At 39.3% G+C, this 24,475-nt stretch overlaps 1 protein-coding gene across 5 annotated transcripts in view; it reads right to left on the reverse strand.

Annotated features, from left to right (window-relative positions):
- wdr7 (WD repeat domain 7) overlaps positions 1–24,475 on the reverse strand; it is a 657,873-nt gene that overhangs the window by 423,237 nt on the left and 210,161 nt on the right. For all 5 annotated transcript variants that reach the window (XM_072573923.1, XM_072573951.1, XM_072573942.1 and 2 more), the window contains one exon: positions 18,719–18,842. In XM_072573923.1, coding sequence (XP_072430024.1) covers positions 18,719–18,842 — 124 coding nt within the window. The remainder of the gene's footprint in view (positions 1–18,718; positions 18,843–24,475) is intronic.

Genomic DNA, 24,475 nt, shown 5'->3' on the forward strand with positions numbered 1-24,475 from the left:
AATGTGTTTATTGATGGGGTTCTGGTTAGAATGCCATGCCTGTAAGAATTCTCATGCGTGTCTTTGCTTCACCTGTCCTAGGCTATGTGTGTTGTCCCAGTCAAAGTGGCGTCTGTATGTATGGAAACTAGTGAGAAACTTCCAAAATATGAAACCAGATGGATCCAACACACCACACTTTTATGGATTACCAAAAATACACAAACCCGGTGCCCCCCTCAGATCCATAGTCTCCCTACCTGGTATACCAACATCCAGACTAGCCAAAGAACTCCACCAAAAACTAAAACACTTCACTGAAAATTCACTCCACTCCATTCACTCCACCCAAGAATTCCTGAACACCAAAGACTCCTAGATAGGAGAGGACGAAATAATGGTATCCTTTGACGTTACAGCCCTTTTCACATCAGTTATCATCAACTTGGTCAAAGAAACACTGGCATTACTACTAGGAAAATCAGGACCATAAACAAAGACAGCACCAACTTCTTCAGCAAAGACAACATACTCAAGCTAGTAGACCTATGCCTCACCACCCACTTCACATTCAATAACAAAACCTACAAACAAGTCAATGGAACACCTATGGGATCACCAATATCTGAGCTCATAGTGGAAGCAGTAATGGAGAGACTTGAACAAGCTGCCCTCCCATCTAACCAACCCAAACTTTGGGTCTGCTATGTAGATGAAGCCATCACTAAACATAACAAATTAGAGGAAACATACAGCACTATTAACAATATTGTGACAGGAATAAAATTCACAAAAGAGGAGGAGAATGACAACGGACACCCATTCCTAGACTTAACATTTGAATGTACAGTTAACGGCGGAGGTCAAACCAGCATCTACTGAAAAACAACACACAGACCAAATACTTAACTTCAGAAGCAGTACTCCAACACCCACAACTGGAGCTGCATTAAGACATTATTTCATTGAGCTACATCACAGTGCAGCACCCAAGAACTACAAAAAGCAGAAGAAAAATATCTATACGTTTTCAAGAAAAATGGGTACCCAATACCCACAAACCTACCAATTTACTGAAACAGTAACTACTGAACCTAAAGGATACCACCAGCAAAACTAACATCATTTACAAGATACTATTCAAGAACTGTAAAAAACACTACATCGGACAAACTAGCAGGAAATTTGCCACCAGGATACATGAACATCAACTGGCCACCAAAAGACACAACCCACTCTCGCTAGTTTCTATACATACAGAAAAAGGACGCCACTTTGACAGAGAAAACCCACACATTCTAGGACAGGCCAAACAAAGACATGCACTAGAATTTTTTTTACAGGCATGGCATTCTAACCAGAACTCCACCAAAAAACACATCAACGTAGATTGTCTCTACCTTCCCTTGAAAAAAAGAACCAGAAATGACATCATCCACTTTAAGAAACCAAGACCTATAAATAGAGAGGTGGAACATACCACCAGCGCATCACCAGACACTCTCACTGATGATGTTACCTAATATGGTGATGAAACATCTGAAAAACAAACCTTCAAGCTCAGCAAGCTAATTTAGTCTTATCATCAATCTAAGACAAAAATCTTCTCAAATATCATTAAGCAATGTTAAACTTATACAGAACATTGCTTTAACCTCAAGTGGAGGTGCAGTTCCAGAAAGCTGTAAAGTCATTAGAATGTTGAGAAGATTCACGATAATGATGACAGGAATGAAAAGTTACAATAAATTAGAGAAACAGGGACTTTTATCTTGAAAAAGGGAAGGTTGAGGGAAGAGTTGAGACAGGTATACAAGTCCTCATGAGGCATCTGGACAGAGATAGGTAGGAAGAAAATGTTTCCATTAATGTAAGAATTGAGAAATGAGCCACATTGCTTTAAGCCAGTTGCAGGGAACAAAGGAGACATGAGGAAAATCTTTTTCATGTGTGAAGTGTTAGTAATAGGGACGCATTGCCTATGTGTGGTGGCAGAAGTTTCATCTGACGTAGTTAAAGGGAATTGGATTATTATCAGAAAAATAAAAGAGGGGTCTGCAAATGGTATCAGTTAGACTGCTTCGTTCTATGATGTAACCATTCTGTGATGCCAAGAAGTTAAAACAAGAAAAATGTGCAAGATGAGGTCAATTCAGAAAAAAGAAAGAAAAACGACTAATCAAGACTATAGAGCTCAACAGGACTTGAAACTTCTACCTTTAAGGTTAAGTTATTAAATTTGGAACATGCTTTCAAATTACTCTGTAACTGTTACAACAGAGAATTGTGTTGTATAGTATATACTGTTTAGCATTAGGGGCTGAGATGTCCAGCAAGTTACTAACTTACAATAAGCCTCAATGCAAAACCTATTAGAATATTTATAGGTTGCCAACTCACTTAATCAAGGTTCCGCAAAATATATTTAATTATTGACCAATCCCTGCCATATCCATGAAATTGAAATGTTTAAATATGCAAAAGGCAAAAAAAGTGCTTAAAATTAACCATCATTATGGGACAGAATTCACAGATAGCAGGGAACTGCAACAGTCAAGACAATCAGCAAGTGCTGAGAGCAAAATATACTTCAATCAATAATTCAACATTTTTCCTTTGTGAAGAAAACAAAAGAGATGTGTTAAAGCTTTTCACTTTCACCTGTAAGGACTGATGCAAGAATGCCAAATGTCAAAGGGAGCAACAATTCATACTCCTTAGAAGCAGATGCTAATCGATTGGAAGTTCCCTCTGATTGCTCAGTGACCAAGTCGTGCTTTAAAGGAGGAAAGTAAGGTGGAGAGATAAAGAGGTGTAGATTGAGGCCAAGGGAACTGAATGGCGGAGCAACTAAAATAACATTAAATCACAAAATTAAAGAACAGAAGGCCAGACATAATTAGAGAAATTCATTTATCGAGGAAGAATGTGGAGCAGGAGGAGATTACAAAGATAGAGAGCATGATTTTGAGATGCCGGTGTTGGACTGGGGTGTACAAAGTTAAAAATCACACACCAGGTTATAGTCCAACAGGTTTAACTGGAAGCACTAGCTTTTGGAGCGTCGCTTCTTCATCAGGTGGTTGTGGAGGACACAACTGTAAGACACAGACAGAATTTATAGCAAAAGTTTACAGTGTGATGTAACTGAAATTATACCTTGAAAAATACCTTGATTGTTTGTTGAGTCTTTCATCTGTTTGAATACCATGATAGTTTCACTTCTTTCATGTGTAAATCACAAAACTTTTTTTTAAAAATTACATTCTCAGGTTAACTGTAACAATTGATGTTAGCCAGACAATATGTTGAAGGTGTTAGCCCCCTGTGTTCTCTGTCTGTGCTATAATGTTTAGACTGATTCTAATTGTCCTCCACAACCACCTGATGAAGGAGCGGTGCTCAGAAAGCTAGTGCTTCCAATTAAAGATAGAAAGGGATTTGTAACAGAGAATTTTAAAAATATGATGCAGGAGCCAATGTAGATTAGTGAGCACAGCAACGATAAAGGAATGGGACTTTGTGGCTTAGATGCATAACTGGTTTTGCAATACTCCTGTCAAACCTCTTGTGTTGTTTTATTGAGTCAAGGGTACCATATGAACACTTGCTGTTGGTGTTGAATCTTTGCTGAAATAAAGAATTGTTTGCAATGTCACTGAGACAAAAAATGCAAGTTACCTACATCAATTAAGACTATCTTAATAAATAATTTCCAAGCACAAAATAAACTTGACAATCAATATGAGGCATGTCAAACCTTAGCTGCTTCACTGTCCAGTGAATAGCATGAACAGGGCTGGCATTGTATTATTCTTTAAAATGCATTTACAGTCAAATGTTTATCAGTACACTCCAAAGTATAAACAATAGGCCATGGAGTTCACTTGATAGTTTTAATTATTATTGGTTTTCATGAATTTATGCTCTTAATTTGAATTTAATTCAAAATAAGATACAACAATTTTACAGTGGAGACAGAGATGCTGAAAATTGTTGAAATGAAAGTAATGTTCCCACAATGTAGTATTGAGCATAGGTGCTGCAGTAGATGGTATTAGGTCAAGTATGCACAGGCCTCACAACCATGAGATTGGCTCCATTAAATGATAAATTCATGGGGATGCATTCGTCCTTTAATCTCCTCTCTCCTGCTGCTTTTGAGTTGCCATTCCCTGCCCCCTCCATTTGGTCAGATTACCAAGTATAAATTCAATGTCTAGATATACAATAGTTACTTGTCCCAAGGTCATGAGGTGAGATGGATCAACTGTTTTCCAATTAGCAGGATGACCAAAACAACAACAAGATTTTGAAGTAGTTTCCTTGATTCAGTGCTCGCTGTACCTTAAAGCTCATTCGCAGTTTAGTTAAGAGTGCGGATCTTTGACTTCTCTCCCTCTGCTCCTAGTGACCTGGCTAAGTCTCTCTCTCGCTCTCAAGGGAAAGCCTGAATGAAAATGTCAGCAGGATTCATCCTCTCATCTCAGTTAACAGTCCAGTGCTGCACTTGTTAATACGAAATTTTAGGACAACAGACTAAGATGGGGACAAGATAGTTTAGACAAACGATCGATGTTGAATGTCGAAAAGGAACACATTACTTCTGTTAGACCACTCTTTTTTTTAGCTGTATATAAGAAAGTGAGTTAAATGGTGTAACAGAGAATTCTGTTACTGCTTCATTAAAGCTTCAGCAGAACATGATCTCTTTTCATTAAAAAATAAGACAAATTGTGGACATTTGCTGGCATGAAGACAAAAGCTACACATTTTTCTAAGCTTCGTTCAGAATGTTATTTGCAGCCCACTGATTTCTATGACTAGGATGTTAAAAACCTATTCATCACTTTGACGTATTGGGTATACAACAGGATTAATGCCGGTGGCAATGTAAAAAACAAAAACAATAGGAATCACAACTAATGAGCTGTACCTTTCAGCTTCTGAATGAAACACTTTTGTCTCAAAAATACCTTACTTCACAAAGATGGAAAAGAACAATTGTTCGAGGGAAACAAATCATAATATGCAAGAAAGATATATTGACTGTTTATGCAGTTTGTGAAAATTCTTTAAAAAAGCATAACTTTTTAAAATGCAACTCATTTTTCTTTATATTCAAGAAAATTAAAATAAAGATATTGCTAACCACATATATCCCTTTAAATATTTGTATGGTCAGTTATTTAAAGATATAGGGGTGTTCATATTTAATTATTACTAGGCATAAAGTGCCAATCTCATTTTGCTTCGTCTTTGAAATCTTTAAAAACAAAGTGGATAATAGAGGGGGAAATAAAAATAGAACAAGGTTGAAAAATTCAGCCTTGGCAGCATGAGAGGAGAGAGAAGCAGTGTTCGCAATTCAAATGCGACGTTTCTTCTCCAGAACTGAACTGGGCTGAAAATGATGGTTTTTGTGCTGTTGACAGTGTGGGAGCTAAGGGCAGCAGAGGAGGAATCTAGATTAAAAAATAGGTGCCAATGGAGATGTGAAAATGGACTGAATTTGCTGAGAGCAAACCCATGCAAACAAGACACGGAGTGGGGAAAAGTTGCAATCAAAATGAAGGTGACTGTTCATTGAGCTGTTGAACTCAATGCTGATTTTTGAAGACTGCAATGTGCTTGTTTAGAAAATGAGGTGCTGTTTACTCAGCTTGCTTTGGGCTTTGCTGAAACACTGCAACAGCTCTAGGGTGAAAATGTTAATACAAGCGCAAGAGGGATTATTGAAATGGTAAACAACTGGAACATCTTACAGTGGTGTTCCACAAACGTTCAGTCTCATGAATATAGGGGAGACCACAAAGTTAACAGCAAATACAATAAATGAGACTGAGTGTGGTACAAGTAAATTGGCATTTTACCTGGAAGGTGTGTTTGGGCAATAGATAGTGAGGAGGGAAGACAGAAAAAGGAGAGAACTGCCCCCGTGGAATGCTGACAATGGGGGAGGGGGTGGGGTATGTGTTTGGGGGTGGCATTCTGCTAGATGTGTTAGAAATAGCATGGGATGATACTCTGAATGTGAGGACACCTATCAATGTGAGGGAACCCTATCATTTTTCTTGGTGGGAAGGGAAGGAGTGAGGGCAAAAGTGCGTGAAACTGATCAGACACAGCTGTGGGCCCTGCCAACTACTGCGGCCACATTTTTCAGTTATGGAAAATCAAAAACATATTAGAAGCACCCGTATGGAATCTGGCAGCATTGAAATATATATGGCAAAGACAACGAATGAAATGAAAATCCAGCAGGAATCAGTGGTGAGAAAGTATAGTCAAGGGAAATGCAGGAGTCAATAGGTTTGTAATGTATTTTGGTGGACAGCTTATTTCAGAAATGGAAATGCTGAAGCAAAGGAAGGGAAGGGAAGAGTCCGAAATGGATAAGGTGGAGGTGAGAGAAGGAGGGAAATTGGAAGCAAAAGTTGATGAACTTTCCTAATTCCAAACAACAGCAGGAAGCAGCAATGATATCATCAATGTACCAGAGAGTGAGTTTTGGGAGTGAGCCTGAGCAGGACTGCTCTATACCCCATAGAGACAGGTATACCTGCGACCCATGGAGGTACCCATATCCACACCTTTGACATGGAGAAGTGGGATGAGTTAAAGAAGAAACAGTTTAAAGTGAGAACGGGTTGAGTCAGGCAAAGGAGGATTGTGGTGAATGACAACTGTTCAGACCTCTTTTCAAGCAAGAAATTGGTATCCTTCAAACTATTCTAATGGGACAAGATTGCATAGAGGGACATGGACATCCATGGTGAAAAGGCAGTCTGTGACCAGAAAACTGGAAATTATGGAACTGTCATAAAGCATATGAAAAAAAAACATAAACATAAGTGGGAAGAGACTAGATGAGGACAGAATGACAGCATCAAGGTACGGATTAGTACGTTCACTGGGCTGAAACGATGCATCTGTTAAGGCTACTGTTTTAGTGGATTTTAGGAAGAATGTACAAGTGGGCCCCCATTTAGGAACTATGAGCTGAGAAACTATGGGAGGGGAGATCTTTCGAGATTAGACCAGTTACACCACTGGAAACGCTAGTTTGACATTAACTGTGGGATTCAAGAGGAGAAGTCAGCATGCCAGACAACAGCAGTACTGGACTTGTTGGCAGGTTTAGTAATAATGTTAGAGAACAGAGTGCTGAAAGTTCAGAGGTAGAAATGTTAGAATGTATGAGTAGAGCAAAGAACTTCAAACAGATGATGTCAGCTCAACAGTTCTCAATAAAGAGATAAAGTGCAAATAAGAGCCCACAGGGAGGTGTCCAAGTGAAGGTAAAGTACTGGAAATGGGTCAAAAAGTCCGTGGAGCAGGAAGACAATTCCTGTCCAAAGAAAGTACATCAGGATAATAGAAGAGAATGCAAAATATTGTGTTACAGCTACAGAGAAGGTGCAGAAGATGATCAACTCTAATGTATGAGAGGTCTCTTCTTAAGTTTGAACCTTAACAGCTGCAATCTGCTGTTGTGGGCAAACCAAAGACTGATTCACATTTTCATTTTATTTAACTTGCTCTCATTTCTAACTTATATTTGTGTGAATCGAGTTTTATCATCTTTTCTCACGTCTTAATAGTCATGAATCACACATTTAAATTCAAGAAGACCCTGACTAAATTAGCCGCTTTTAAAGCATAAATACGTTTGGGCTGGGTTCCTTTCAAAGTGAACTTGTTGCGACCAACCAAGGGACGTTTGAGTAAAAAAGGGCACCCAGTTCAACCTTCCTTATCTGGGAGCATAACCAGATGGAGATATCCCATCTGGAATCATAACAAGTTAGGGACCTTTACCGGAGAGTGTCGTAACAGTATACATTTTAAGAACTGTGTTCCCTCCATTTCGTTCAGACCTGATTTTATTCAGTTATTCAGTAACTACAATTCTATTGTTACTGCCCAGACTTTCCATATGAAAGTTTCATATTTCAATATGATGTAGAGGTATTCTGACAAGAAAAACGGGTCAGTACTATAAGTCAGTATGTGCCCTATCCTGAAACCCAGAAACTTGCCACCTCTACTTTTGCGAAAATTTCCTCCCATAAAACCCTGATGGCTGTGATCATTCTGCAGCTGTCAGGATCAATTAGAAGTGTCGGGATAAGAAGTAAAGTGTGAAAAATACAACCACTTTGGAATGCAGTTTTCTAAGATAATGTGACATAGATCTTTCACTACATTGTAACTGCAGTTTATGAACAGCCAAAGCGAATTGGCAAGAGTTCCTTCTATGGAAGAAGTGATTGTTACCATTGCAAAAGTGACCACTACCACTGTGGGTTCCTCTCGATAACTATGACCTGTATGGCTCTCCTGGTCTGATACAGTCACTAAGGCACACCTCCCATTGTGCTTTTCATCCTGCATTAAATTGCAGCTCAAGGTCTGCACAGATTCCAGTATTAGCACCTGGTGAGATGAGACTATCTCTACTGAGTGCACATGAGATCAATGCTCCTGAATTATTCATCTATAACAGCCTTAGAATCCTCAGCTCAAGCCTTTTGCTTATGCCACCTCCTTTGAACTGGGTTACAAACCAAGTGAAGTTACCATAATAAGGACTGGCTGTGCACCAAACACTAATGGCAGCAGGATTTAAGCAAGGCTTAACTCTCTTTTAATAAATGAATCAGAGCAAAACTCTCATTGAGTTGAGAATGATGCTGAGTAACCTGGCAACTTATTGCAACAGGATTAGTGTCTCAGACCAAAGATGTCATACTACAACTAAATACAGCATTGGCAAGATCACAGTCTGAGTAGTGCATAGTTTTTGTCTCTTTACCGAAACAATAGTATAATTGGCATAGAGGAAGCACAATGAATATTCATAAATGTAATTCCTGGGATGGAGAAATTGTTCTCTTTAAAAAAAAAGAGACAGAGTTCTATTCTCTGGAGTTTAGAAGAATAAGAAGTGATCTCACTCAAACATACTACAAATTTTAACAGTAGATGAAGAAAGCATCTTTTATCAGACTTGGGGTTTAGAACCAGGAGAGTCAGTCTTGGTATCAAGGCAGGCCATTTAGTACTAGGACGAGGAAGAGGTTTCAGTCAGACAGTGGGAAATCTTGGGAATGATTTTCCACAGCCCTACAGGAAAGAAGTTGTTGAGTATGTTAGATAGTTAGATTATAAACTGATTAAAAACATCAAGACTACTGAGATGGTGCAGGAAAATAATGTTAAACTAAAAGATCACCATGATCTTACTGAAGGCATAAAGGGCTGGGTGGCCTACTCCTCATCCTACTTCTGCAACAAGGAAGTATTCGAAAGCACATGAAGCACCATAAAATTCCCATATCATACAATTTGAAGGTGTTTGCACTAATCACCATCTGCAGATGCTGGAGATCAAAGTCAAAAAATGTGATGCTGGAAAAGCACAGCCAGTCAGGCAGCATCTGAGCAGGACAGTCGATGTTTTGAGCATAAAGTCTTCATTAGCAATGTATGTATATGTCTGTATTATATATATGTATATATAATGTGGGTGTGCGTGTGTGTGTGTGCGTGCGCGCACGTGCACGGCGCAAGGCAGGCTGAGAGATAAATGGGCTGGAGGTGGAATTGGTGGGGGGGGGGGAAGGTAGCTGGGAATGCAATACATAGATGAAGGTGGGGGTTGATGGTGATAGATCAGAGTGTAGGCTTTCATTTCGCATCTCCAGAACCACCTGTAATTGCCTTTTATTTGAAGGCAAATAGTTGTTTTAATGTTTTTGATGCATCAATTTGGCGGGGGGGGGTAATGATATATGCGGTTTGGTTAGTTCAGTTGATGGGACAGCTGGTTTGCGAAGCAGGGAGATGCTAAGACTGTGGATTCAATTCCGACATTGAGGTTGCTATGAAGGTGCTTTTTAGATTAGATTAGATTAATTACTTACAGTGTGGAAACAGGCCCTTCGGCCCAACAAGTCCACACTGACCCGCCGAAGCGCAACCCACCCACACTTATTCCCCTACATTTACCCCTTCACCTAACACTATGGGCAATTTAGCATGGCCAATTCACCCAACCTGCAGAGTTGTGGGAGGAAACCAGAGCACCTGGAGGAAACCCACGGGGAGAATGTGCAAACTCCACACAGTCAGTCGCCTGAGGCGGGAATTGAACCCGGGTCTCTGGCGCTGTGAGACAGCAGTGCTAACCACTGTGCCACCCTGCCGCCCACAAATGAAGTGAAGTGTTGCCTTCTCAACCTTTGTCCTTAACTCAGATATGGTGACCCTCAGATTAAATTTACCACCAATCATCTCCCTCTAATAGTATGAATGGGGAGAACAGCCCTATGGTCCTTTGGGATTATGATGACTTCACCTAATGCCACATACTGTAGGTAGTCACGTAAAACAGTTCACAAATCCTGCTGTATCTTGATAAGCCAATACAGATAAGCTGTTATAAAAAGAATGCTTTCATAAAGTGACTGATATGTCCAAAAACGAATCAGGAGACAGTCAGATGTGATGTTATGAAGATGACAATTACGTTTAAAGAAACCAATCAGAAATTGGGAAGATAGCCCCTAGTAAATCAATGGACTGTTTATGCAGTATCAAGCTGAATGGAGCTTTGGGAGCCAGAAGGGTAATAGGTCAAAAAGTATTAAGAAGTGTTGGCTCTCATGTTTGGTACACAATGAAGGAACTTTGAAGAACTTCAATCAACAGAACAGAACAAGCAATCAGTTTCCTGTTGTGAACTTACTGCCTAAAACAGATCGAATGAAAGCCATTGAATCATATCTTGACAGGTTATCTAAAAATATTTTATTTTAATTGAGGGGCTGTTTTGGCAAACGGTAGTGTCTCTGCCTCTGGGCCGAAAGGTCTGCTTTCAAATTGCATCTGCCCCTGAGATGTATCATTACATATCTGAACAGTCAATCTAGATTTGGCAATATTCGCAAAATCCCACTAAAAGAAAAAAAGATTCTCATCATTTCAAAAATAATTTTAAAATTTCGGATCACTCACGAACAAGCCCTGTTGTGAATGTTAGTGTTGGCACCTTGTCTTTATTGACTGTTGTGTGATAGGTATATGACCCATCGTTGAAACCTCCTCACCTGTCTACACCTACCACCAACTGTTCAACTTAACAAATTTATTTAGTGTGCTGGAAGGCACGAGGTAGGAGATATCTGTGGCCAATGACAATCATTATGAGAAGGTAATAAATTGGAATCTTCTCAAGTGTGATGCCGATATTCAAAATGAGTGACACAAATTACTCTAGATCCATTAGCCTTACAACATAGGTAAAATAATGGCATCAATTATCAACAAGGATCACCTTTTAACTGATATACAATTAATAGCAGTCAACATGGAAGATCTTGCAAAAACCACCTCAATATCTCCAATGGTGCCTAACCAAATTTTCAACACTAAGTGAACTGTGATAAGCTCTATGAAGTGATGTTCATTGACTTTCAAAAGATCTCAAACAAGTTACACATGACAGAATAATAATTAAACTTAAAGCTTTGAGGATTCAGAGTAGACTCTAATAACGCACAAGAAGCTGCCTGAATATTAGAAGTGAGTGGTTATTACAGGATCAATTTCACAGTGGAGAGAAGTGCAGAGTTGGGTGCCTGAGGCATCGGTGCTGAAGGTACTACTCTTTTGAATTTACAAAAATGGACTAGATTCAGAAACTCAGTCCAAAAGATTTGAAAGCATATGAAGCAATGGAATTGGGCAGGGACAATTCAAACATTACAAACCATGTATAAATGGGCAGGACACTGAGGGAATAATTTTAATACAGTACAGAAAAATGCAAAATGTTACATAACAGAAAAAGTACTCCTTTCATAATTCTCAGGAATCCTAATAGATTCAACACAGATGAAGTTCAATTTATTCAGCGCAGCAAACATTAAAACAAATGAGTTGCCACAATGATAAAATATAAACCAAATGAGTAATGAAGAAACTTCAGAGTGCTCTGGTCAAAGCATATCTTGAATACTGTGTCCAATTCTGGTCAGCGAGAAACAAGAGAAACATTTTAGGATTGGAAGCAGTGAAACAGCATTATCCTGGATATCACCTCAGGTTTAAGGAATGAATGAGGAGAAAATAAGCTTTACAGCCTTAAAGGTATTTGAGTGGTGACCCCATACAGTAGAGAAACATAAGATTCTTGCAGGCATAGGGAAAGCAAAACCAGAATATTACTTTCAATAAAGCAATGGGGTACAACTAAGAAGCATGGTTTCAAGTTTGTAAGCAGTATATCTCAGAATAAGGTCAAAAAAAATTCTTTACATAGTAGTAATCATGCAGACTAAATTTCCATAAAGAGTTGTGGAGGCAAAAATACAGATAATTAATGAACCAAGTTGGAGGGTAGCAAACAAAATTGGAATCTTTTTCCATAGACCGAATGTGCATCCTCACCCTTAATTATGTATCTTGTGACATAGTGCAAATGCCCAGAGGAGGTGCAGAATCCAAATGATTTGACATTTGCAAAAAGGAATTAGATTACTATCTGTTAAAAACAGAATTGACAGGAGTTGCACATGACTTAAATCGTATTGTTCTTTCTCTCCCCTCCTCCACTGAAAAGTAGGTTATTGTGAGGGGCAAAATCCATAGCAAAGGATGCTTCTGTTTGCAATAATCTCAGTAGGCTGAATGACCTTTCCTTGTCCTGGATTCAACATTCCACATTACAGCAGTCAATACAACACATCTTCTGATTTCTCTTTCAACTAATCAGTTGGGTAGGGAAGATAAAGAGGGGAAAAAAAAACAAACTCATGTATGCCTGTCCCAGTTGGTAGCATGAGTCAGAAAGTTATGGGTTAGAACTCTCCTCCAAGGTTTGAAGTCACAACTTAACCTAACTACAAAGTTAAAAATCACACAACACCAAGTTATGTTCCATCAAATTTAATTGAAAGCACTAGCTTTCGGAGCGCCACTCCTTCATCAGGTAGTTGAGGAGTACACAATTGTAAGACACACACTCCCACATGCATTCCCCCACAGACCCAGACATCTCACACACACACACTTTCTCTCATGGACACCCACAATCCCCAGACACACACGCATCCCCCCCCCCCCCCCCCCCCCCATGCATGTGTGTGTGTGTGTGTGTGTCTGTCTGGTGTGGGGGTGTCTGAGGGAGACTGTGTGTGCGCGCGCGCGGTCTGGGTCTGTGGGGGAGGGCGTGTGTGTGTGCGTGCGTGTGTGTGTGTCAGTGGGTGCGTGTGTATTTATCTGGGGTGGGGGTTGTAGGTGGCCATGGGAGAGTGCATGTGTGGGTGTGGGGTGTCTCGGTCTGCGGGGGGGATGCATACGTGAATGTGGGAGTGTGTGTCCAACACCGGCATCTCCAAATCATAACCTAACTACTTTATTGTAGTACTGTAATCGAGGCCTTGAAATAACATATCAGTGTGAAGCTCTGTCTTCCTAATCCAGTGGTTTTAATGGATGTAAAAGACTTAGCAATATTGAAAGGAGAAATGGGGCTCTCCCTGAATGCTGGATAATATTTCTTTTTCATTCAGAATCAAAATAGATTAATTGAACATTTATCTTAATCCATGACACACTGACTCTATTTCTGGGACTACGCTTTGTGAAAATGAATTGGCAATATGCCCACATATGAACTAAAACTACATTCCTATAGGTATTTAATTGCACATGAATCTCAAGACATTGTGAGACAAACAAGAGATATAGCATAATGTATTGTATATGTAGAGCACAAATCTCTTAATTGACCACAGCCTGTGTCTGTATGGTGCATTACTCTGGTAATTTTATGCCCTACACCACTGCCATGAATTTCTGGATTGTTGACAGCTTTTCATCTGGGATGCACTGCCAAGCTATACAAAATATTTGGAAATCTACATGTGATAAATGAAGAGGCAAAGTAAACAGTTAAAAATACCTAATTTCTTCACCGAAATGTTTAATACATTGAATAATTCTTGTTATATAAAATCAATTAACTTGTTGTCTAACAGACTGACTGCTGTCCAAAATAATCACAACAGGCAGTGGATTAATTCCCTCTGGGGATGCAATAAATAATAACCGAAATCCTAACACAACACCATTACTAGATTCAGTCTCACATTACACTGCACTTCCATAATTTCAACTCAAACAAGGTTTAAATATTGATATGCAGTATAATCACAGTAAAATCATGCTTCCTATTGTTTAACATTTTTCTCACTCTATTATTACAAAAACCTGCTGCTTCTAAAGAATCAAAACTAATCCCAATAATTATCCGAAAATACATGAGCTATAAACCATTGAGTGTACTTAGTTATTCTGAGAACAGAAATATTTTAAAAAAAACAAAAGCTTCAATTCAGATAAGGAAGACAAATTCATAATGCACTTGCAAATATAGCACAATGACAAGTTCGAATAAAAGTAAAATCCTGTCAATGCCAGACATCTCAAATATAAACAGAATGTACTGGGGGAGAAATAACACTTAACAGTTCTGACAGGATCTTGGAGAGAGCATGTTTTAATGATCTGAGTGTGAAATTATGTTTCTCCAAAACTGAAGTCCTATTGTGTTCAAAACAGTAACTCTCTTTCTTTCTTTCTCTACAGATGCTTGCAAGAGCTGTTTAGGTTTTTCAGCACTTTCTGTGGTTATATTATAAAATATTCTGCACAATCAACTCATGTACAGTTAAGTCAGAAAAGTAATAGTTCCATTGCATTTGACAGTATGGAGCATGCAATATATAAGAAGGACCGCTCTACCCCTACCTTTCTTTGCTCCAAAGCAATTCCACATTTCTGGTAGATCATTTAAACAGTTTTTATGCCTTAGTGAATGTGTGAATGGTTAAAGGACGCTGGCAAGCTAAGTGGCTGAGATGGCTAAGGTCAGGGCCTGGGAGAGAAATCAGAGGCCTGAGTACTACACCCATTTACAAGCCATTTAACAGCACCACTTTTCCTGCCATGTCATTCAAATGCTCAGAATTTGAATGCATAATCAGAAGTAACTGAACTCTCACACCCCAAAAGCAAAAAGCAACATAACTAACAAAAACACAAATGTATGACCCTTCAATGTTGCATCGACCTGTGGAACCAATCTGAAGTCTATCTATCCTACACTAGGTAAAAACAATGACTGCAGATGCTGGAAACCAGATTCTGGATTAGTGGTGCTGGAAGAGCACAGCAGTTCAGGCAGCATCCAAGGAGCTTCGAAATCGATGTTTCGGGCAAAAGCTACACTATCTCATTTTCATCTATGTGTTTATCCAATGACCATTTAAATGCCGTCAAAGTTGGCAAGTCTACCACCGATGCAGGCAGGGTGTTCCACGCCCCTATTACTCTTTGAGTAAGGAAACTACCTCTGACATCTGTCCCACATCTATCAACCTTCAATTGAAAGCTATATCTTGTTGTGCTAGCCATCACTATTCGAAGAAAAAGGTTCTCCCTGTCCACCCTATCTAACTCTTTGATTATCTTATGTGTCTCAATTAAGTCACTCTCAACCTTCTTTTCTCAAATGAAAACAGCCTCAAGTCCCTCAGCCTTTCTTCATAAGACCTTCCTTCCATACCAGGCAACATCCTAGTAAATTGCCTCTGAACCTTTTCCAAATCTTCCACATCCTTCTTATAATGCGGTGACCAGAACAGTACGCAATACTCCAAGGGCAGACAAATCTGTTCATTTCCAACAAACAGAAATACAAATTGCTGGAATAATTCAGCAGATCTGCCAGCATCTCTGAAGACAGAAACGGAGTCCAGCATCTGCGGTTTTATTTTAATGTTCAGTTCCAAGTTTGACTGTATTTTTTTTGGACTGATTTTCATTCTATAAAAAAAGATTAGTGTAACTTGTTGTCTTTTGAACTCTATGCCACAATTGAAAAAGACAATCAAAAAATTAGGCTTCAGTATGATATATTCTATAACCACTGCTTTGTCAGACAATTACCCACAATAGTGTGCAACTTGAACAGAATGCTTGGGAGTTTGATGAGCTGGGGGAGTCTTAGCCTCTTTCAAAAAAATCTAAATGTGTTTGTAATTAACTTTAAACAGAAAGTTACCAATAAATTCCAGGGCCAGAGAGCTAAGGAGGAGTACAAAAATAATCCAAAAAAGACGAGTTAATTAAGGAAGCTACGTTGAACAGATGTTTCCTATAAGTGGGAGTTAACTCTTCAGTTTTATAATGTACAAATACAGCATCTTAAGTTGGAATGGTGGTTTGATGAGTTCAGAAATATTAAATCAGGAGGGAAAGGTGGTCTGATTTCTTTTCTCTCAGTTTTATCACCCATCCATCTGCAGAGCAGACAGTCCAAGAGAACCAGGAAGGTGTTCAAAAGTGCCCCAAGATGATTTTGCTCATGAACTGGACACTGGTGAGTGAAATGGATCCTCATACAAAGGCAGCAAGAGCCAATCCTGTGGCACCATGGATGATTCATCTGTACAGCAGGGAAGGAAGGAGGAGAGCAACAGATATGCATTTTGAAGCCACAGCTGAGACTCCAGAATGGTATGTTGCCTCTCTGGTGTCAGGGTTCAAAGGTGTTACAGAGCAGCTACAGGTAATTCTTCCAGGGAGAGTGATCAGCCAAAGGTCATGATCCATGTTGGTGCCAATAACTTGCATGGGAAGGAGGTTGGGGTCCTGCAGTCAGAATTTAGGGAGCTAGGTTAAAAAAAATTTAGGAAGGACCTCATGAGTAGTAATCCCCGGATTACTCCCAGTACCATGTGAAAATGAGTACAGAGAAAGGCAAGGACCGATTAGGGATACTCCACATTGTTTTGTGGGAGGGAAATTGTATCTCACTAACTTGATTGAATCTTTAGAATAAATAACAAAGAGGATTGATGAGGGCAGAGCAGTGCATGTGATCTATATGGACTTTAGTAAGGCGTTTGACAAGGTTCCTCACGGGAGATGGTTATCAAGGTTAGATCACATAGAATACAGGGAGAACTAGCCATTCAGATACAGAACTGGCTCGAAACTAGGAGACAGTGGATGGTGGTGGAGGGTTGCTTTTCCGACTGGAGGACTGTGACCCGTGGTGTGCCGCAAGGATTGGTGTTGGGTCCACTGCTTTTTATCATCTATATAAATGATTTGGATGTGAACATAGGAAATATGGTTAATAAATTTGCAGATGACACCAAAGTTGGGGAGGTGTAGTGAACAGCAAAGAAGGTCACCTCGGTATAGAACAGGATCTTGATCAAATGGGCCAATGGGCTGAGGAGTGGTAGATGGACTTTAATTTAGATAAATGTGAGGTACTGCATTTTGGAAAGGCAAATCAGGGCAGGACTTATGCACTTAATGGTAAGGTTCTATAAGTGTTGCTGAACAAAGACACCTTGAAGACAATACAAAGATGGACGGGAGGGTGACAGAACAAATGCAGGAAGGATGTTCCTGATGATCAGGGATTCCAGAGTCAGGCATCACAATTTAAGGATCCTGGACTGAGATGAGAAATTTCTTCAGCCAGAGTGGCAAGTTCTATGTCACAAAAAACTATTAAAAACAAAACACAATGTTTTCTAGAAGGAATTAGACATAGCTCTTGGGGTTAAAAGGATCAAAGAATATGGGGAGAAAGTAGGAACAGGGTAATGAGTTAGATATCAGTCATAATCATAATTGTGAGGTGATAGTAGCTTGAAGGGCTGAATGGCATATTTCTGCTATTTTCCATGTTTCTGACTGGCACCAGGGAGTGCACACAAAGTGGACTCAGCTGGCAAAAAGTAGCTGATGGATCTGTGGCGTGGTGACCAGTTGTCAGTGCCAAAACCCTCTGCCTGCCAACAACTAATATTTAAAGCCCAAAGAAACTCAGTTTATTTACCCTTACCAGTTGCTATAAGCTGATCAATAAATCAGAAATGTTATAAATGTAAACCAGTTGCTCTGTGCCTTTTGCAAGAAGTGAAAGGACAGGAGGAGTGGCAAGTGCTGGCAAAATGCAAGGATCATCTTAGCGATCCCTGTGGACAGGGACCAATGAATACCTTTCCTAACTTTTCTATCCACCCATAACACCAATATATTTTTTGTAGTCTGTCTACGAGAGTACAACGGGGAATTTTATAAAAGGGTTAGAATTTTAATCAAAAGAGTTATATTTTTTTACAGTTCATGATTGTTTACATGTAGTCAGAATCAATTTATTTCCAATAAATAGTAACTTATTATGTACAGAAACCTGGTCTGCAGTTTCTGTTAAATTTGGTCTTTACAGATATATATCTCGAGTAGGTTGAGAAATTTTGTGTACTTTGATAAAATCTTTAACTTGCTAATGCTTAGGCGAATAGTGAGGATTGATTTCCAGTGAGGCATAATATTTTATATAACTGAGAAATATAACTAGGTTATTGGAACAGCCTCATCTCATTTTAGCCTTCCTAAATGTGGACTCAGCTGACAAAATATGACAGAAATAACAAATGCATTTTCAGATGACATCTGTAAAGTGTCTCACATTAATATGCTTCAAACTTTAATCCAAATAAAAAGCTAACAAAAAACATAGATTGAGTTTATGAATAACGCCATTGGAAACCAATCATTGTAACCTATAGGGCATCATTACATCATGTCGCCGTCAGCATATTCATAACTGCATGATTGAGACGACCATGAAGATACTTACGTGATATAATGCTGTCAACATACTGTGGCAAGTAGGGTGCCCATGTGTCTATTGTTTCCTTTCTTCCTTCTTTCTCGATTCTTCGAAGCTCTGCCAACAGTAAAGCTTGAGCGGCTTCCCTCACCTTTAAAGAAAAGGTAATTAAAATATATTTATTACAGTGTGAAATTCTAGAAAGAAGGAATTAAATTTTTTTTTAAAAAGTGGCACACTAAAAGCTTGATCAATTTTGCAGATATTTTATAAACATATATAAATTGCAGATGATCAATTATTGGATAAAAACATAAGAAAAAATGTGTAGAGATTGTACATAGAGCCCCTCGAGCCTACTTGGTTTAGAGTCACATACATGCTAGACTGATTTGATTTGATTTATTGTTGCCACTAAGTACAGTGAAAAGTTTTGTTTTGTGAGCAGTACAGGCAGATCATCACAAACAAGAACATACAGATCATAGGCTGCTTTGACAGAGCGAGGCATTCAAGGTTACAACTGCACAAGGGTGGAAAAAAGCAAGGTCAACATTAGATTTTAAATTAGAGGGGTCAGTGCAGCAGTCTAATAACAACAGGAAGAAGCTGTTCATGAATCTGTTGGCAGGTGCATTCAAACTTCGGTGTCTTCTGCCTGATGGAAGCTGTTGGAAGTGAGTATTACTGGGGTGGGAGGGGGTTTTCAATGATCTTGGCAGATTTTCTACGGCAACAGGAAATGTAAATGGAGTCCATGGAAGGGAGGTTGGCTTCCATGATGATCTGGGCTGTGCATACAACTTACTGCAGTTTCTATGGTCCTGGACAGAGCAGTTGCTGTACCAAGCTATTATGCACCCAGATGGAATGCTTTCAAAGGTGCATCTGTAAAAGTTGATGACAGTCCTTATGGAAATGCAGAATTTCTAGAGTAAGAAGAATCTTTGTGCCTTCTTGACCATTGCATTTACTTGGGAGGACCAGGACAGATTGTTGGTTATCGTCACTCCTACGAACTTGACATTCTTGACCCTCTCCATCTCAGCTTTGTTTATGGAGGTAGGGGCATGTCTTCCTCCTTTCTTCCTGAAGTCAATGATTAGTTCTTTTGTTTTGCTGAGAAAGTGATATTATTATAATTGCACCAAACATTCTATCTCCTTCTATTATCTGACTCATTGTCATTTAATATCCAAGGTAAAAACAATGACTGCAGATGCTGAAAATCAAATACTGGATTAGTGGTGCTGTAAGAGCACAGCAGTTCAGGCAGCATCCAACGAGCAGCGAAATCAACGTTTCGGGCAAAAGCCCTTCATCAGGAATAAAGGCAGTGAGCCTGAAGCATGGAGAGATAAGCTAGCTTATCTCTCCATGCTTCAGGCTCACTGCCTTTATTCCTGATGAAGGGCTTTTGCCCAAAACGTTGATTTCGCTGCTCGTTGGATGCTGCCTGAACTGCTGTGCTCTTCCAGCACCACTAATCCAGCATTTAATATCCATCCTACCATGGTGGCGTTTTCAGCAAACTTGTAGGTGGCGTTCATACAAAATGTGGCCATACAGTTGTGAGGGTTAATGGAGTACAGTAGAGGCTAAGTACAAGATACCAGTGTTGAGGATTATTGTGGAGGAGGTGCAGTTGTCTATCTTCACTGATTGCATTGTGAGGGTCAGGAAGCTACGGATCCAGTTGCAGAGGTGAGAGCTGAGACCTAGGTCTGAGATTAATCTGGTAGGGATTATGGTTTTGAAGACAGAGCTGTTGTTGACTGGGTGAAGACGGCAAGTTTTCTTCCCTGAAGGACATTTGTGAACTGGCTGACTTTATGGTAATCCAGAAATTACATGGTCATCTTTACCTTAGATGCTCTTTACAGCAGATTTATTCACTAATTAAAATTACATTTCTCTGCTGTTGCAATGCAAGTTAAACAGTTAGCCCAGACCTCTGAAGTACTAGCCTAATAACATCAGCCTTTTCCTTGGGCAGCCTCTTGAGACCGAAGATGGCTTTGCAGTAACAACCATTAAGCCTTAGTCTTCAGTGAAGAGCCTAAAGGAGGGAATTTGAAAGCTAAATGCTTGATTGACAGAGCAAAGAAAACCCGGGATTCTGAAGAGACCAGAGTTGGAGCAATACAGAGATCTATATAGGTTGTAAACAGGTAGCCACAAGGCTAGGGAGGGACAAGACTCTAGAGGGAGTTGAAAGGATGGAGGAAAATTTGTAATTAGATGCATTGCCTGACTGGGTCAGCAAACACAGAGGTAATATCTTAACACTCATCAAATTTCATTTATACAAAACAGGCAAACTTTTGGATCAGACTTACTGATGGTCCAAAGTGGAGGCCAGCCAGCAAAACATTAAAATAATCAACTCAAGAGATTGCACATACATGAATAGTTTAGCATTAGATGAGTTGAGGTAGATGTGAAGACAGGCAATAACGCAAATACATTCTTTTTCAAATACAGCAAATTCACCCTCACTTTAAGTGCTTTGCTGTTTCATTTAAATTTCGAAGTGATGTGAAACTTCCAAAACACTGGCTTCATTGATTCTCTCTAAATGATCACTAGGCTCTTGGTAATTGAACCAACGCAAGCATCTGAAGTAGGAAAATAGTAGGTGGGGTAATGGCGAATATATCAAATCTAACAGCTAACTAACAATAAAAGTGTTTTTAAAATTAGGCGAGTGGAAAATCCACATATCCTCAAATAACACAATAAAACACATTTTTATTTTTGTGTTACAACGTGAACTTTTGTGATGTTCTTAAAAGCTGACAGTGGCTCTGTGCTCAAGTTATTTATCAAATTGGTAAAATCCCAGCAGCTCTTCATTCCACTCCTCTTGGTATCTCTCTCACAAAGCTGCACATTCAACAAAATTTTCTGCCACAATAGCAGAGGTGTGATGTCAAGGCTATCCACTCATTTATCAAGTATAGGTACCAAAAACCATTTACTAGTCTCTACGAAAAGCTGTAACAGTCAGCAAACTGTCACCTGGCAACCATGCAGCACAAATTCTGCCATTGTCACAGCCTCACAGAAACTTATTCCAATATCAAATTGGAATCATGAAATCAAAATATTGTTAAACTGTCTAGGAAACTGTAAATCAATTCTATCAAATGTATCAAACATATTAAGTAAACTGAAGATTTCACTTATTTTACTTCAACACTAATCAGTGTTAAATTTGAATTAACAGTCAAATGATACTTGGAGAAAAATTGCCTGTTAAATTGTCAGTGCAACAAAAATATCATTGCCTAAATAGATGTGCAATCCCCCAGTCTTTCTAATTTGGACACATAAGAACATAGGAATTAGGAGTAGTAGTCGACTGCTCAGTCTTACAAGATGCCTCCAGCAGTCAATAAGATCATGGCTGATCTTCACTTTCATGCCATCATTTAGTCAGCTCCCCCCATACCCTGAGAATCCCTGATCTATCAACGATCTATTTCACTAAGCTGTAGATAAATTCAATGACCCCTGACTCCCACTTCTGGAGAACTGAATACCATAGACCAACAGCCAGAGAAAAAAATTCTCATCATCATCTTAAAAGGGGGATTTCTTATTCTGAAAACTTTGTCTCCTAGTTCTGGTCTCCCCAGCGAGTGCAAACATGTCCCTGGTACTCGTCCTATCTAGTACCCTCAGGATATTTCTTGTTTCTAATGAACACACAAACAAGGAACATAAAATTACAAAGAGGTATTGATACACTAGATGAATGGGAAAAACTGTGGCAGATGGAATTCAATGTAAGCAAGTGAGAGGTTATCCATTTTGAGCCAAAAAGGAATACAGCAGGGTACTTTCTAGGTGGCATGAAGTTAAATACAGTGAATGACCAAAGAGACTTGGGGGTCCAGGTACACAAAATTTTAAAACATTATGAACAAAGGCAGAAAATAATCAAGGCAACTAACGGAAAACTGAACATTTATATCTAGAGAACTGGACAATAAGGATGCAGATATTATGCTGTAGCTATACAAAACCCTGGCTAGACCCCACTTGAATACTATCAGCAGGTATGGACACCTCACCACAGGAACGATATAATGGCATTGAATGGGGTACAATGCAGAAACTGCTGAGAAAACTCAGCAGGTCTGGCAGCATCTGTGGAAAGAAAGCAGAGTTAACATTTTGGGTCCAGTGTTCCTTCTTCAGAATTGGACCTGAAACATTAACTTTGCGTTCTCTGCACTGACAGACCTGCTGAGTTTCTCCAGCAATTTGTGCTTTTTTTCAGATTTCCAGCATCTGCAGCTCTGTCTTCTTTCACAAGAATCATAACTTGATTTCAGGGGTTAAATTATGAGGAGAAATTATACAAATTAATCCCATTTTCTCTAGAACTTAAAAGGTTAAGGGTGATCTTAAGTATATTAACACCAAAAGACAGCATAGATAAACTATTTCCATTGGTTGGTGATTCAAGAACTAGGGGTTATAGTTTAAATATTATGGGTAGACTGCTCAGGAGCAACTGTAGGAAGTACTCGTATGCAGAAGTGGAAATGTCTACTCCTCTTCTGTAAACATCATGATTCCAGGTAAGCATTTCAACCAAATCCATTTAAACATGAAGCAGAATGTCTCAACATAAGTGAGATTGTACCAACTTGCAGAACTAGCAAATTATTAAGTAATGGTGGACAGCTATAACTTGGGTTTTTAAAAGGAGACGATTGTAGGAGGAATTAAAAAAAAAGGTGACAACAGCCAAGAACATGAATTAAAAGAAAGATTGATTTAGATTACAAAATTATGTTATGAGCCTCTATCACAATGCTGAAAATTGTAGGTCATAGGGAGAAACTTTCTCTTCTGTTGACTGTATATTGCAGTTAAGGTTCAAATCCTTAAAATAGTCCCTAGATAAACATTGATCTGTTCCCATTATTCATCCTCTGTCGATCAGAATTGCTCCCCCACTAGCAAAACAACAAGCATTGCTTCCCATGTAATACTTGATGAAGTCAGTCAAATCCACATTGTATAAACTCCAATTCTATTGGGTATGAAACTGTACTGTGTAATGTAGAACTTATTTTCCCCAGCATCCTAAATTGGAGGAAAACCAGATAATGTTGAAATGAATGCTATTCTACTGCCAATGTTAGAAAACTTGATTCAAAGCAATCTAAATGTAAACATTCGATGAAATTAACACTGTAATAATTGTCTCAAGAGATGGGCTCAAGTGTGTATACTTCAACGCAAGGAGTATCAGAAATAAAGTGGGTAAACTTAAGGCGTGGATCGGTACTTGGGACTACGATGTTGTGGACATCACGGAAATGTGGAAAGAAGAGGGACAGGAATGGTTGTTGGAGGTTCCTGGTTACAGATGTTTCAGTAAGATTGGAGGGGGGGGCGTGGTAAAAAAGGAGGGGGGTTGGCATTGCTAATTAGAAATGGTATAACGGCTGCAGAAAGGCGGTTCAAGGGGGATCTGCCTTTGGAGGTAGTATGGGCTGAAGTCAGAAATAGGAAAGGTGCAGTCACCTTGTTGGGTGTTTACTATAGGCCTCCCAATAGCAGTAGAGATGTGGAGAAACAGATTGGGAAACAGATTTTGGAAAGGTGCAGAATCCACAGGGTAGTAGTCATGGGCGATTTCAATTTCCCAAATATTGATTGGAAGCTCTTTAGATTAGATTAGATTAGATTAGATTACTTACAGTGTGGAAACAGGCCCTTCGGCCCAACAAGTCCACACCGCCCCGCCAAAGCGCAACCCAC

This window comes from Chiloscyllium punctatum, chromosome 1 (genome assembly GCF_047496795.1).
Source record: "Chiloscyllium punctatum isolate Juve2018m chromosome 1, sChiPun1.3, whole genome shotgun sequence".
In the NCBI taxonomy this organism is placed as follows: domain Eukaryota; kingdom Metazoa; phylum Chordata; class Chondrichthyes; order Orectolobiformes; family Hemiscylliidae; genus Chiloscyllium; species Chiloscyllium punctatum.